Source organism: Cygnus olor, chromosome 10 (assembly GCF_009769625.2).
Source record: "Cygnus olor isolate bCygOlo1 chromosome 10, bCygOlo1.pri.v2, whole genome shotgun sequence".
Classification (NCBI taxonomy): domain Eukaryota; kingdom Metazoa; phylum Chordata; class Aves; order Anseriformes; family Anatidae; genus Cygnus; species Cygnus olor.
The window spans coordinates 17,131,492-17,145,799 of NC_049178.1; the positions used below are offsets into that span (position 1 = coordinate 17,131,492).

At 49.0% G+C, this 14,308-nt stretch overlaps 1 protein-coding gene across 6 annotated transcripts in view; it reads right to left on the bottom strand.

Moving 5' to 3' along the window:
- Positions 1-14,308, bottom strand: part of FRMD4B (FERM domain containing 4B) — a 114,877-nt gene that overhangs the window by 41,343 nt on the left and 59,226 nt on the right. For all 6 annotated transcript variants that reach the window (XM_040568475.1, XM_040568476.1, XM_040568479.1 and 3 more), the window contains exons 4-5: positions 13,970-14,062; positions 10,688-10,772 (exon numbers count right to left, since the gene is read on the bottom strand). In XM_040568475.1, the coding sequence (XP_040424409.1) occupies positions 10,688-10,772; positions 13,970-14,062 (178 nt within the window). The remainder of the gene's footprint in view (positions 1-10,687; positions 10,773-13,969; positions 14,063-14,308) is intronic.

The window sequence follows — 14,308 nt, forward strand, 5'->3', positions numbered from 1 at the left end:
TCCTGATACCTACTGCACCCTGCAAACCACAAGTAAAGCACAAAATTGGCCTAGGAGCCATCCCTCGAATCTTCAAAGATTTTTTCCTGTTAACCATCTACAAGTGAAGGTAGTGTATGTGATTGCCTACCCACTGCCACCAAGACCCCAACACATCCCCCTGTCCCTAGGATTTGTTGCCTGAATGAGGGACAAAGCAGACTGAAAGCTGAAATAGTCCCAAACCAGGACAGCAGGAAGACCTACAGACTCACGTAGATGCAGGGAAATGACATCCCTAAATATATAAGGCACATCTGGAGCTGGACTAATTAACTACAGCTGCAGGTCTGGCCCACGGAGACTAAATTCAAAAGCGAGCAAACAAATAATTCAATTTTCATGGAAAGGAAGCTTTTTACCAGCTTTGTCAATAAAACATTCCAGCAGCAGCGCTCCCCGGGGCGGCTCTGCGAGGGCAGACTAGGAGGAATTTCCCCTTCCCAACAGGTGTGGCAACTGCTATGCAGAAGTAGCCTCCAAAGCATTCCCAGACATTTTATTAGAAGAGGAGGGGCACATCACAACGTAGGAGGGGGAAAAAAAAGGCTTCAAATTCTTCTCTCCTTCAGATCTGTTTAATGTAGGTGCTCGGGAGAAAAGGCAAGGTTCGCAGCCCGTCAGTCTTCACATAGGTGCAAGATGAAGGCACTTCGTTACTTCCAGGTCTGCAGCAGGTTAGTCTCTGTCATGCACATCTGAGCCGCCTTTTTAGCTTCAGTTGCATCTGCTCACACAGCCTCTGAAGGAAGCAGTGGCAGGGGAGATGCGGGACACCAGTCGTCCCTGCACCACGCTCTGCACCAGCGGTGGGGAACCCAGACCTGAGAAAACGCCATTGCCCAGAAAGCTCTGCTGAGCAGGAAAAACAAGCTCCAGTTGAGCAAAGCTGTCCCTGGACCACAAAATCAGGGAAAACGGGGCCAGAAGGGACTTTAAAAGCTCATCAAGACCATCTCCCTGCCCCGAGGCAGGATCGGCTGCATGGGGCTCATCATCTTTATGCTACAACAAGCTCACCGAGGGATTTACCTACCCAAATGCAATCCTCACATCAAAGGCCCTCTCTCTTTGTGGCAGGCTCCAAGGAAAACTCTGCAGCGTTTGGGTGAGCCACTTCAGCAGCAAGTCCCTGCTGACCCACAGCAAGAGCTGCTGCCGGCATTACAGGGGTGTTTGAGACTTAATAACTGAACACCTCTTCGCTTTTCATCTTCAAAGCCTATCCCAAACATTAACTAATTAGCCACAGTAATTACGAGGCTGCTCTTACGTGTTGGTTTGCTTGGTCCTAAATACAAGCTGCAGGGAACTCTGGTCACTTCACCAGGCTGCTACGGCATTTCCACGGACACTGAAAGTGAACTCCCTCACCACCTCGTTTAGGGTTTTAATAGGCGGAACAGAGGCCTCCCTCCTTCAGGAGGCACGGTTTCGGTCACTGCTTTCACCAGGAGGGTTTCGCAGAGCTGACGTCCTCACTTTCAGACGTACTTGCTTAAAAGCTGTGTTTAGGAATGAGCAGGTAGGGAAGTCCTCCACAGCCTAGCCTGTTTTAAACAAGACACTGCAGGCATCTTTACTGGAGCACCTTCCCCGTCCCTTTTTTCTGGGATACCCAATGCTACAAAACACACACGCCGAGCACACAACACTCGCTTACACTCAAACATGACAGGTCTGCGAAACCCACTTTCTGTACAACTACCCCCACCTTGAAGCCAGAACTTAAAACTTTTACTTTATTTTCCCCCTGCACTCTCAAATGGCCATTCCCAGGTCTTGACCACACCAGTACCTAAAAATGCTCTAAAAAAGCCTTTTTGTCTCGCTGCAGTGCAGTGACACAGAGCCGGCTGCTGCAAACAGGCTGGACCGGAGCTAATTATCACCACGCATCGCCACACAGTAACTGTACCCCAAAAAGAAAAAAGAAAAAACACAAAAGAACAATCAGCAGAACCCCTACCTTTCAAGGGGCTAAAATCAAAGAAGGACAGATGGACACGGAGGGGAAAGCACTGACCTGAGGGCACGCAGTAGCTAAGTAGCAGAGAGATTTCAAGCAAGGGATCCCAAAGCCCAGCGCAGCCTTTATCTAACAGACTGATGCTGTACTACTGACAGTCTCTTGGACAATTCCCTCTGAGCCTGGGATTATTTTCCATCATAATATAACATTCTTTGCCATCTGGTTCCCCAATTGGCCATTGCTATAATGTAATCCAGCCCTGGGCTGTCAAGGAGTTTGGACAGCCTTTGACTCGACACAGATCTGTATAGCAACACACGTCACTCACGCAGGAGCGCAGGACCTCACGCAGGAGCGCTCTCTCCTCTCTCCGACAATATTTTGATATTGGAACAATCCCTCAGCCCCCAAGGCTGGCAAATAGGGGGCTCTGTTTTAGCCCTGCTTTAACAGCAAGTTCAAATTTCAAAACTAAATGGGGAAGAGCGGCTGTAAAAAGATTCATCTGCAAAGCCTGCAGTTGGCAGGTAATTTAAGCGCAGGCTTCGGTAAGTAGGCGCAGCCCTGGGAGCCAGGTCAGCCAAGACTCTCGTGGCTGTGTTTTCGACGAAGATGGAAGGTTTTCCTAGATGTGTCCCAAGTGGGAATAAGGTCACTAGCACGAGGTTAAGTAGATGGATGTAATTCAGATAATGAAATCTGAGTCTTAGGCATTTTAGATGTAAATAAGTTTGAACAGAACAGAGGGTGCAGCTCTAGGGAAGGGATGAAACTGATATTTTTCAATTAGAGTTTGCATAGGGACCAATCGTTTCAGCCAGGAGACAGCCTCACCCCCTCGCGCAGCTCTCCAAAAGGCCACCGGCTTATCTAAAGAGTGCATTTGGTCCAGTGGATTCGGGTGGCTTTGTCACCCTGACAGACGTCGGAATAATAAAAGGTTGGAGCAGATGCCCAGCCCAAGTGGCAGTGAGTGTACAGCAGGAATCCAGCAGTATCTCCACAGCTAGTACAAAACAACGCTTGCCTTCAGCGTCCACAGCCAGAATTTAGCCCCTGGTTCAGATAGGAGCTCAAGTCTTTGCCTGAACAAAAACAGGCTTATGAATGTGATAAAAATCACAAGGCTTGGTCATGAATAGAGCAGCGAGCCCTCATTAGACACAGCATCAACACGAGAACTGTCAGAGATACACGTCTGAAATCCCGATGAAAACACAGAACAAGAATGACGATAGCCAGATGAGCATTAACTGTGCTAAGCAAGTCTTTAGGCTGTTTAAAGGATATTTTTTTAAAGCAACACAGGAACTGTCATCTTTAACTCCTGAGAGCCAGAGCAAGAAATGAAAATTGATAGTTTCTTCAGAGTGCATGTAACCTCCAGAGGTTAAAGACTGACAACATTTCACGTGAACAATTGAGAATTAAGTTATTAAAGAACCTCTTCCCTCAAACCAATCTCTTAAAAAGTTTTATTAACTGAAGATGCCCCCAAAAATCCACACTATGCCTGAATAGCCTCAAGCCAGCTACAATATTGAATGTAATTACCTGTGATTTCTGAAAGGTGATTAAAAAAAAGCTGAAAGAAGGGTGCAATTAGAGGGAAAGGAAGGAACCAAACGTCTCCAAGAACGTTGTCAAATTGCGGATGGCAATTAGCTGGGTGTGGACCCAGAACAAGTGAACAAAGCCACGCCAGCTCCCATGCCCTCACCCAGCACTGCAGCAGCTTCCCACCAGGGCCCCGGTGCCCCCAGACGTGTCCCGAGAGCCCAAAGGTGCGAGGTCAGGTCCCCGCAGAGCGAAAAGCTTCGTGTATTTCCTGCGCTCAAGGCTTATGAGATGGCAGAGATGGAGCAGAGATGGCAGCAAGGAGGCCTCTGCTGCCGGGCCGGGGCCGAGGGCCACACACAACCTGTTACACCACGAAACGAGAGCGGCTCCGGAGGAAGTAGGTCAGGCAAGCTCAGCAACTCGCTCTCAGCGTGGCTGTGCCGGGCGATTACACCGAGGAGGCACGACGGCAGCGAGCGAATAACCTCCAGCCTGAGAGCAACACCGCCAGGGGCTGCTCTGATGCCAGGCGTTTGCACCTACCTCTCCATCCCCCTTGGGTTGTCTGCAGTTCCTGCTGCCCCACAGAGCGCCCCATCCCAGTCCTGCTCCCTCCTGGATCTGAAGCCCCAAACCTTGCTGGTCCCCTTGATGCTGCAGCTCTTTCCTGCAGGAACTGCCAAGCTCGGCGGCTCAGGCCGCTCCAGCCAAAAAAAACCTGTCACTGCTGCCCGGTATCACCTCGCAGTGAGTGAAAGCTTCAGGTTTCTGTTACACCCTTTATTTCGCTGTGTTTGCCAGTCATCCTCATCCCATCCCCTTTGCCTGTGCTTTGTACCTTAGCCAATGCTCACATGAAGCCCTGGGGACAGCGACACTATCTAGGGGTAACTCTGAGACTTCTCGATGCAGTTCAGCACAACAGGGCCCCAGTCAGCTACTGCTGCTTTTTTTTTTTTTTTTTCCCTGCATGAATACAATGTAAAAGTAAAAGCAAAGAACAGGGGAAGAATGTACAAAGTCTTCCCTGTGAGCCAGGGTATATATTAAGCCTGGTGATTCTTGCCAGGTAATCATAGGCTTTCGCTTTCCTGCTGCCACGCCACAGTGAGATACCCAGCACCCAAACACCAGAACAGGCCGAGGTGGCACAGCATCTTCACCCGTGGCCAGAAGATCAAAGGTGCAGACCTCTCCATCACAGTTAATGCCGGCAGTTCGGCTCAGAAGGAGGCGACTATGCCAAGAGATGCAAGGTATGAAGCTTTGGCTGACAACCAACTAAATCCTCATGTGCAATGGGCCGGCCCAGTTACACCTGAGACACGGCTCCACCTCCCCATCGAGAGCCTCAGCAAGGCTGGGGCACCATCACCACTTACAGCAGGCAGCCTCAGACCAACCTCAGCTGCTCGCAGAGGCGCTGTGGAGTCCCTTGACTCCACTCACACCATGGCCAAGACCTCCCCAAGCCACCAGTGCGGCCCAGTGGGAGGTCTCACGGGGTAGCGATGAGTACGGGGCTCCTGGGGAGACCTACCAGTTCCTATCAGCTTGGGGTCCTGCCTCCTGCCAAAAGACAAGGACAGTCTGTCGCATTATGCTCACAGGCACAGCTGTGCCCCATCCCTCTCCTCTGCTCACACACCGCCAGGGGCTCAGGGCATGGAGGCGGCCCGCAGCACCCATGGGAGCAAACGACAACAGCCCCCAAGGTGGAGAAGAGAAGGGCAGCTGGTCCTGGGCTTCACGTGGGCCATCTTCAGGAGCAGGGTGACAAACCCAGGCAACAGACAGCGTATTTTAATAGGGTTGGCTAGGATCGGGCTATACCGTGTTACAGGCTGCATGGGAACGCTCCCCGGTCCCTCGAGATGGGGGAGAATTAGGAAGTATCTGCTATAAAACTTTCGAGAGCTCTCTAATATACAGCCACTCTGCTCTCCGCGAGCTGGAAGCCAGCCAGCCTTTATGTTCACACCAGGGGTCTGTTTCAACAGCTCCTCTTGGTAAGCACTGGTCTTCTGCCTGCCAAGTGCTCACAAGCATCGCTGCTCATGAAGCTATCACGGTTACAGACTCCACCGAAAACTTTCATTTCCTTTAACTTCTTCTTTCTTCTTTAAAGCAACCCTTGCAAGTCCTTGAAACGAACGGGAAATTAAATAAATAAATCCCCCAGCACACAAATACAGAGAGGAAAAGGGGAACACAGCCAACCTGACCAAGCTCTTAGTTTACAGAACATATTTTAAGGACTGGCAAAGAGTCAACCGTATGGCTGCGGAGCTATCAGGAGGTTAGCTCTAATGCACAATAAACTTGACAGTGCTTCGCTAGCCAAGTAGGGTGTTAGTTTTCCAAACTTGGCTGTTTTGAAAGAAAAGACAAATTTATCTTTCCAAATTTATCATCAACATGTGCTTGACCGGCTCCTACCCACTTCCTTTAAAAGCGTCCCAGCCATGGTCAGGGCCCTGTGCAGTAACATACCAAACGTGTTACAAAGCTCTCCTGTCCCTGCGCAAACATCACTTCTGATACCCATTTCACCTGAAACCAAGCGCTAGACTTTCCCTGTTTAAATTCCAGCTGCACAGAAGATTTCAGAGATCACTATAAATCTAAACCCAGCTTCTTCAATGCAGTGACAGGAAAGCAAGCCTGCGAATTGGGGTTGTCACCACTGAAGGTTTTCAGGCGGCGGTTCTCAAAGCCTTGAAAAAAGAGAGGCATGGAAGAAAACAGAGCCCGGATGAACAAAAAGCACCCTCACTGCAGTTTCCCAAACACACGTGGAAAACCAAGCTTATAACTAAGTCAGAGAGGCCCTCCTGTAGCCCTGGAGATGAAAGCTTCAGCAGCTCCCAGCTCATGCTCAGCGGCCCGTGGCGCTCCTGGCAGCGGACACGGCTTCTGCAAGCTCCAACCCAAAGAGCGGGGATGCTGGAGCGCAGGAGCCAGCCAGCTGGCCCGGCCACACAGGACCGGGATGGCCACAGGACTGCAGCGGAGCAGGGAAGAAATGGGCAGCTCGACATGAAAGGAGGGCAGGGCGAGAGAGCTGGCAGCACTCGTTGCACAGGCTGGAGGCCAAGATGTGTGCACGCACCAGCGACGAGGAAACACCGGGCGCTCTCACGAGCGGAACAGCGAATGTTGCGCTCAGGTTCGTAAGCGGTGAGACATGGGGAGGGCAAGGCCAGCAAATCTGGAGTGTGTTGGCAAATCCAACAGAGGAAGTTTATTTTCCAGGTGTGTAAAAGCAGTGTTGCATTACACCGTGCAACAGGCACCAGAAGGAGAGTGCCGTGCCAACGCAGAGGTGGGTTGAGATGGGAGCACGCGTGGGGGAACTTCGCAGCTCAGTGCCGCGGCACTTCTCTTTGCTCCGGGTGCAGAACTCCAGCACTGGTAAAACATGAGCTACAAAAGAAAGAGAAAAGAGCCCCAGTCCTCAACGCCTGGGGCAAACGGGTCTCCTTGGCTGCCCAGCTGCTTGCAGGGGATGAGGGCAAGGCAGAGGGAACAGGCAGAGAACAAGATGGGTTGTACAGGATGCACAGGCCTGGCACAGGGCGGCAGAGGCCAGAGGCACAAAGGAGCTCTGACAGAAGAGCACGGAGGTGGCTGAGTGGGTGAGGAGCAGAAAGAAATATACTTTTGGCAGCAGAGATTTTATTGTCTATGTTGTCTCTCACTTGCCAAAATGACTACGGAATTTGCGAAATGTGCAAGCCCCAGATTCTTCAAACCCTTGTTAGGGAAATGTGGTAGCCAACTTGCAGAAAGGAGTGAAAAGGATTGCAGGAATCTGGAGGTGGAAGGTGAAGAACAAGAGAGCGGCTGTTCACTGAAGAGCACTACGTCAGCCTTCTCCAGCTTCAAAACTTTAATTCAGCTTTTCATTCCATTATATAAAACATAATAAATTCTGTACAATATATTAGCATAATTAATATACATAATATGCTATATTTTTTGTTCCTGAATTTTCATTCAGCCTCAAGCAAAACCCCTCTGGAGTAATCTGGGGCAAGGCAGCCAACACACGCTGCCCAGCAGCCTGGACCCAGCGATGCTGGACTTCATGAGGGGAAGACCACACTCTTTGACTAGACAGCTGCTCACGGGATCTCACACAGGACTGCCCATAGATCTCTAAGAACACTGCAGATAAATTCACGATGCAGCCTCTAAACCTCGTAAGCCACAGATAAAATCCCCTCCAGAGGAGGAGTTAGCACGAGGCGTCACCAACACACCACCTGTATTTGCCTCAGCCTCGGGCTGGCTCTTGCAGCTCGTCCTGCAGCGGGCAGCAGCACTGGCACACGGCTTCTTGCAGGCAGGGCAACGCCAACGTCTCATCTTCTGCTCAGAAAAGCATGGTTTTCCTTTAAAGCATGTAAGCTCTGGAAATCCCTGTACCTACACACTTGGGTGTTGTCTTCACAGGCTGTGAGCACACGCCAGTGCTGACGGACTTCAGTAGAGCATCAACACAAACTGCTTCAAGCATCAGGCCTCGGCACCACCCCGAATTTGGGCTCTTCCACATGTTGTGCCCCCTGCAAAGACTTTGGAAGTAGCTTTGTGAAGGTAAAAAAACATGATGGGCTTTTAAGCAATCTTATTACTGCAGGCCTTCTCACACCCCAGTATTGCAGCACCTCTCCTTCCAGCACATTCCCGACCCACACAGAGCAGAGGTTTCAAGCAAAGATCCAGGCTAGGATATAGTCCTGGTGTTGCACTCTCCAGCACACCCCTGTGCATTGAGGAGCACGCCAGAGCACACGGGCTGGGCAACGGTTGCTACTTTTTGGTGCATTGGGGTTTCCTCACTCTGTAAATGCATCAAGGAGAAAAAAAAGCGAAGCTGGGGCAGGTCTAAACTGCCCAAGCTGGATCAACGGCTGAGAAGCGCCAGGGAACATTCCTCGCCATCATTAGTGAGCATCAGCCACTTGCTTCACTGGAGCGAGGGATGTGCATGCACGGAGCTGATGCTGCGCCCCGCAGCACGGACCAGGGCGGCTGCAGCACCGCGCCAGCGAACACACTGCAGTCGGGGTGCCTTGTGCCTCCTTTTGTCTGGATCCCCTGGGCTTAAACACAAGAATCTGTCCCACGTGCACATCACACCGCTTGAAATCTAGAGTGACCTTAAGTTTACCGTGTGGGGTAAAAAAAAAATTTGAAAAAGATCTAATGTGAGGGTTAAAAGCCACCAAACCAAGCAAACATCTTGAAAGTAAATAAACTTTAAATAAACAGGTTGAGTCCTACCCACGTTCCCACCCACCTGCGCTCCCATTGCTACACACACCTCCCTGCGCATACCGCATGTTGGCCATCTTGGTGTAACGCGTTCCACATAAGCTGAGGGGTCAGTCAGAGCACTGCTGGCACGCAAGGACCACGACGGCACAAGCTGACACGACATGCAGAGCACAGCGGCAAGGAATCAACAGCCCAACAGAAATAGGAAGAGCTCTGGCACTGCAGTGTTGGGTGTGCAGGGGGAGAAGGGCTCCCCTCTGGAGCTCGTGCAATGCAGGAGAAGAAACTCTCTGAGCTCAGAGCTGCGGCACCTCGCGTCAGCTGCAGTTTCACAGAGCACGTCCCGAGGCGGAGGGGAGGTGGGCAGCAGCGAGGGGTCTCGTCCACTTCCCACCAGAGGAAACGGCAGGGACAGGGCACACGCAGTCACCACCTCTGAAGCTGTCCCTGCCCAAAGCCTCAGTGGAAGCACCTGGGAGGGAGGCACGCTGCTGGGGACAGCTGGCACTTGTGTTGCTGTCAGTTAGAGCACACACCTGGAGAGCAACGGGGGAAAATAAAGCAGCCTTCATTCGAACCTCCCAGCTCCCGAAGCACCAAACTGGACGGCGTGATGCAGCCTGCTTATTGCAGCACTCTGCGCGTGATCAGCGCTTCACAACTATCAACACTTCATTTCAATAATATGAAGTTATGCTGTTCGAATAATAATATTTATCTGGGCCAGAAGTGACTCTCTATTGGCTTGATGACATATTTATGTCTATGATCAGTGAGGGCGTTTTTCTTGCTTCCCTTTCTACTTTTCTTTCTCTCATGCTTTATGCATCTACATAAAAGCATATACTTGCACCCAAATGTTTTGATGTGCACCTAGTATTTATTTCAATAGCAGACTGCTTCTTGGGGCGGGGGTATTTTCCCCATACCAGGACTAAAACCGGTCCCATTTTCCAATTCCAAAATTTATTTTCTGTCTTAACTGCTCCAGTATTCCGTGGAAGGATCATTACAGGTTGCCAAGACCCTTCACTTAAAATGGCAAATACGCCAAATGGAGATTTGCTTTTAATGAAACGTAACTAGTGAGGCCCCGAGTTTTTCAAACATTCTTTAAAACTTGAATATTTTGTGAAAAGGTGCAAGTTTCCTCCACTCTTCCAGAAAGCAACTCCTGCACAAACCACAGTCACAACGTCGCCATTAACTGCTTTTTCTGTAAGCTTTCTGATCCTACCATAAAATAATGAACATTGGATACAGAATGAGAGTTCTCTAAAATAAGAAACGTATTAAAGGTGAAAACTTTGGCCTGCTATGCTGAGCTTCAACATAACACTAAATGATTGTTTTCCAAGAAAAGGTTGTAAGAACAGAGTGACCCTTGGACTAACTTAACCATGATCAGCAATTAAGGTATGAAATCACGAAACTAGGAACCAGAGCATAGGATCTTCCTCACTTTCCTCCTTAAACATTTACTACGCAGCATGTAGAGGGATAAGTCACTCTGAGACAGAGCCTACCTGCAAAGCTACAACCCAGATTTCAAACAACTTAAAAGCTTTCAAGTATTTGAGACATTTCGGTGTGGTGAGCACACAGCAGGGTTGTGAAAACACCACCAAGAAGCCATCATTATCCTTATCCATTTGCTTGAAGCATCAGTGTTTAAGTGGAGGAGGAGAGAAAGCATGCTGAGATTTTAATGTCAGTAAGATCTAGAAATAGGATGTCGCTCTCAGCAAGTCTGCAGAACCATCCAAGTGGTGTGGGGAGCAATAAAAGGGGGATGCACAACAAGGAGCTCCAAAGGATGCTGAGCCTTACCTTGTGCACACAGGACTTGGCGTTCAGGAAGAACAGCTCTACCGTCGTTTTGTCCTTGAGAAAGGAAATGCTTTCAATGTAGAACCTGACAAAAAAAAAAGAGCAAAGTTACTTTCTTGAATAGGTTTCATCTTCCTCCCAAATCATTTGATTTCCTCAGCATTATGTTCTCCAGCAATAAAAAGGTACAGAGGAACTACAAGCTACTGCACTCATTTCCTGCCTATTAGGAGGGAACAGGCAGAAAATTGTGGGTCAACAGCATGAAGGGAACAAAAAACTCCTTTTGTTCAATGCATCACAGGTAGCTGATGACTTCTAATCTCGTTTGCAAATCCTGTCGAGGTTTAAAGCAGCAAACCCCATCCCTCCCATGCAGACAAAACCACAGAAATGGAAAAGGTAACTTAAAACTGTGTGTTACGGGTTGGGGAAACAGCCTCATGCTGTGCTGGAGGAGAGAGGTCAGTGGCAGCCCCACAGGGGCTCACCCAGCATCACCTTTAACATTGCCCCAAGGGGCAAGCAAACAGCCCACGAGGAAAGCTTCGGGGCTGGCTGCAGCCCGTCAGGCACATCAGCCTGGCGATGACCACCAGGAGCTGTTGGGTACAACCTATACCTAGGGTACAAGCATACCTGGAAGCCCAGAGCTTGCTACTGTTCTCTATTTCTTCACCCAGGCTACATCCTAAGCAAACCACCTAGCAATGGAAAGCCAGCACCCCACAAAGCAGTAGCTAATCCCACTGCAACCCACCAGCCTCCGACATTTGAGCAAAACTTGCCACCAGAACAGATTTACGGTATACAGCTCACACACAAACAAGCGACGTGATGCAGAGGCACTACCAAATAAAGCAATTCCATTACTGGTTACTCTGGCCCAGCCAAGGTTGGCAGATGTGTCCTGATTTGTTACACAGCTACGCCAAACATGATGCACACAACTGGCACTCTGCAAGCCACACACAACTTGTCTGCACACCTCTGACTCACTCAGGGCATCAGACTAAACTAAGCGGCGCTGAGACACACTGAGATGCAGAGAAAACACGGCTCTAATTTGAGGAGCACAGAACTGCCAAGTCGGTTTAAAGAGACAAATTTGCGGGAACATTGTCCTGTCGATCCTTCTTTAGCTTTTTTAAAATCCTTTTAGGATTTAAAAGCAGAATGCCTGTGCTTCATTATCAACAGCCAACTCATTACAGATTGGATCCAGACTCTCCCACATGATACTAGAAGCAGGTACACTTCTTTTTTCAGCCAAGCAAAGAGCTGGGGCAACCACCACCACCCCAGCAGCACAGACCCCAGCAAGGCTTCTCAGCTTCCAGCCTTTGATACGGGAGGCCAGGAGGGCTAATGCAGACCACGCAGCCTGCCATGCTCAGAGACGATCCCTTGCACAGCCCCACCGTGCTCCTGAGGCTCCTTGCAGCCTCCTGCTCCAGCCACCCTCCGCTGATCCTTGCCCGATGTGCTGCCAGACCAGCACTTGGAGGCAAGCACCTTCCTTAACCTGCTAAACCTCCCTCAACCCTGCTGAAAAGGGAATTTTCCTCAGCTAGCGGCCCGCTTGGCACCTGCAGTTTCTTTCAGCCAAGACCATCGGACATAGCTTACTGTTGTGTCTTACCAGACGCGTGCTGGTGCTTGCTGCCCATCACCTCCTCACTGCCTGTCCCTCCCATCCCTGCTGTGCTTCTCCATCCCAGCCTCCAACTGTGCACTTCAGCTGCTCTCACGGGAGTTTGACTAAAGAATAGACTATGACAAGGCAAATGTGCTCACACGAGATAAGCGTCTGAGCCAACCACCCAAGGCCTGTGCCACTGAGCAAAGGCCTGGAGTCACTTATGCAAAGAGTTGACAAAACACAGTGCTGCACATTTTGAAGTGGCATTTCTGCTGGAATATCTATTTTTTAACCATAAGATAGTTTTTACATTGCTAATTCTTTCTGTAGCTTCCTCCTGCTCTGCACAGGCTTCCTGCTCACTGCCCTCTTCCTTGGCTCCTAATTGCTTCTTTTGGATCTCATGACCCTGGAGCAGTTAGGCTTAAAATTAGGTTTACAAGTTGATCTTCCCAAGCCCACTCTTCACACATCAACTCTTGCCCAGGTCTCTGCACACCCTGTCCTGCAGAGGAACATCTTGCAATGGAGGGGGCAAAAATGGACGTCACAAGGCAACGACATCAACTCCAGCCACAGAACTGCCAGGAGGTGACAGCTCAGGTGTGAAGTCATGGCAGCCCCCAGTGGGTAGGAGGCACAGAAAGGACCATGTCCAGTCACATATTTTAGCCCCGTAGGTCCTCAAACAGCAAATACTTTGAAGAGCCCATCAACCCTTTTTAAATGTTTTTTTTTTTTTTCCTTCCCCTTTCTGTTAAAAGTGGGGGAGGGGGGAGGAAGAGAAGCTCTGAACTCCATCACAAATAAGAACATATTCAACAAAAACAAAGTGCCACTTGTTGGAACCCTTCTCTCTGTGTCTAGAGTGCAGAGGACGTGGCAGGGCAATGGTGCCAACTGACCAAACTGCACAACAGGCTCTGCTTTGGAAGTGCTTCAGGTAATTAAGCACACAAAGCATAAATCTTGATATGAAAAGTGAATGAGGTCAGTCTGCTCTCATTTTCCTCACAGACTAAGGAAAACAAAAATATAAACTCCAACAACATTAAGAATATGACGCTTGGTCTTTTCTGCCAGCACAGCTCTGTCTGCTACAGGCCTGAAAAAAACACATCCTAACCAGCAGAGCTTTGCCAGCGAAAGCCCTAAAGTAATGTAATTATTTTGGCCAAAATCATCCCTTTACCAGGGATTTTATTCTCTCCTGGGGACTGGTTGAAGCTGTGTGAGCAAAGAAGCCATCAGCAATCCCTTTCAAGTACTGACAAACCTTAAGTAAACATAAGAACATGAAAAAGTGTGATTGTTTAAACAAACTGCATCAAAATTTAGCACTATTAAAGACAAGTCAGACAAAAAAAAAAGATTTAAAAGGGGGGGTTGCGATTTAAACAAACAAAAAGCAAGGAACAATGTACTAGTAACAGTTTAAAAACTAGCAGGTTCCAAGCTATCTGATTTCATAGCTGAACACAAAAGAAATCAGCACTTACCTAGGACTTAGTCACCCTTTAAAAATAACGTATTGGTTTGACATTTATTTCCTATATCACTAATCCATTCTTTTAAACAAAAATCACTGAAGATAAATGAACCAAGTGGGTACTGTTTTCTCTGTGGAAACAATTACTCACCTAACAGCAAAATACAAAGTTGCTGGACCTGGTTTCTTGGGCAAGTCATGATCCAGGACTCTGTGGTCCAGCTGCAGCCAGACGCTCTGACCTCTGCAGAAACAGATTGAGGGGATGGTTACAACCAGGAAGGGAAATGTGGAAATGTGGTCTTTCCAGTACACATGTTTACTCCAAGCATTACTTTAAAAAAAGTGCAAAATTCAGCTCTGAAGCCGGCAAACAGTTCAAATTCTTTCCTCTTTATCCCTAACTTCAGATGTTGACATAATTCACTTTTGAACATGAGAACACTCTTTACAGTTGTATTTTCAGTTGTAGCACAAAAGCCATAGCGTG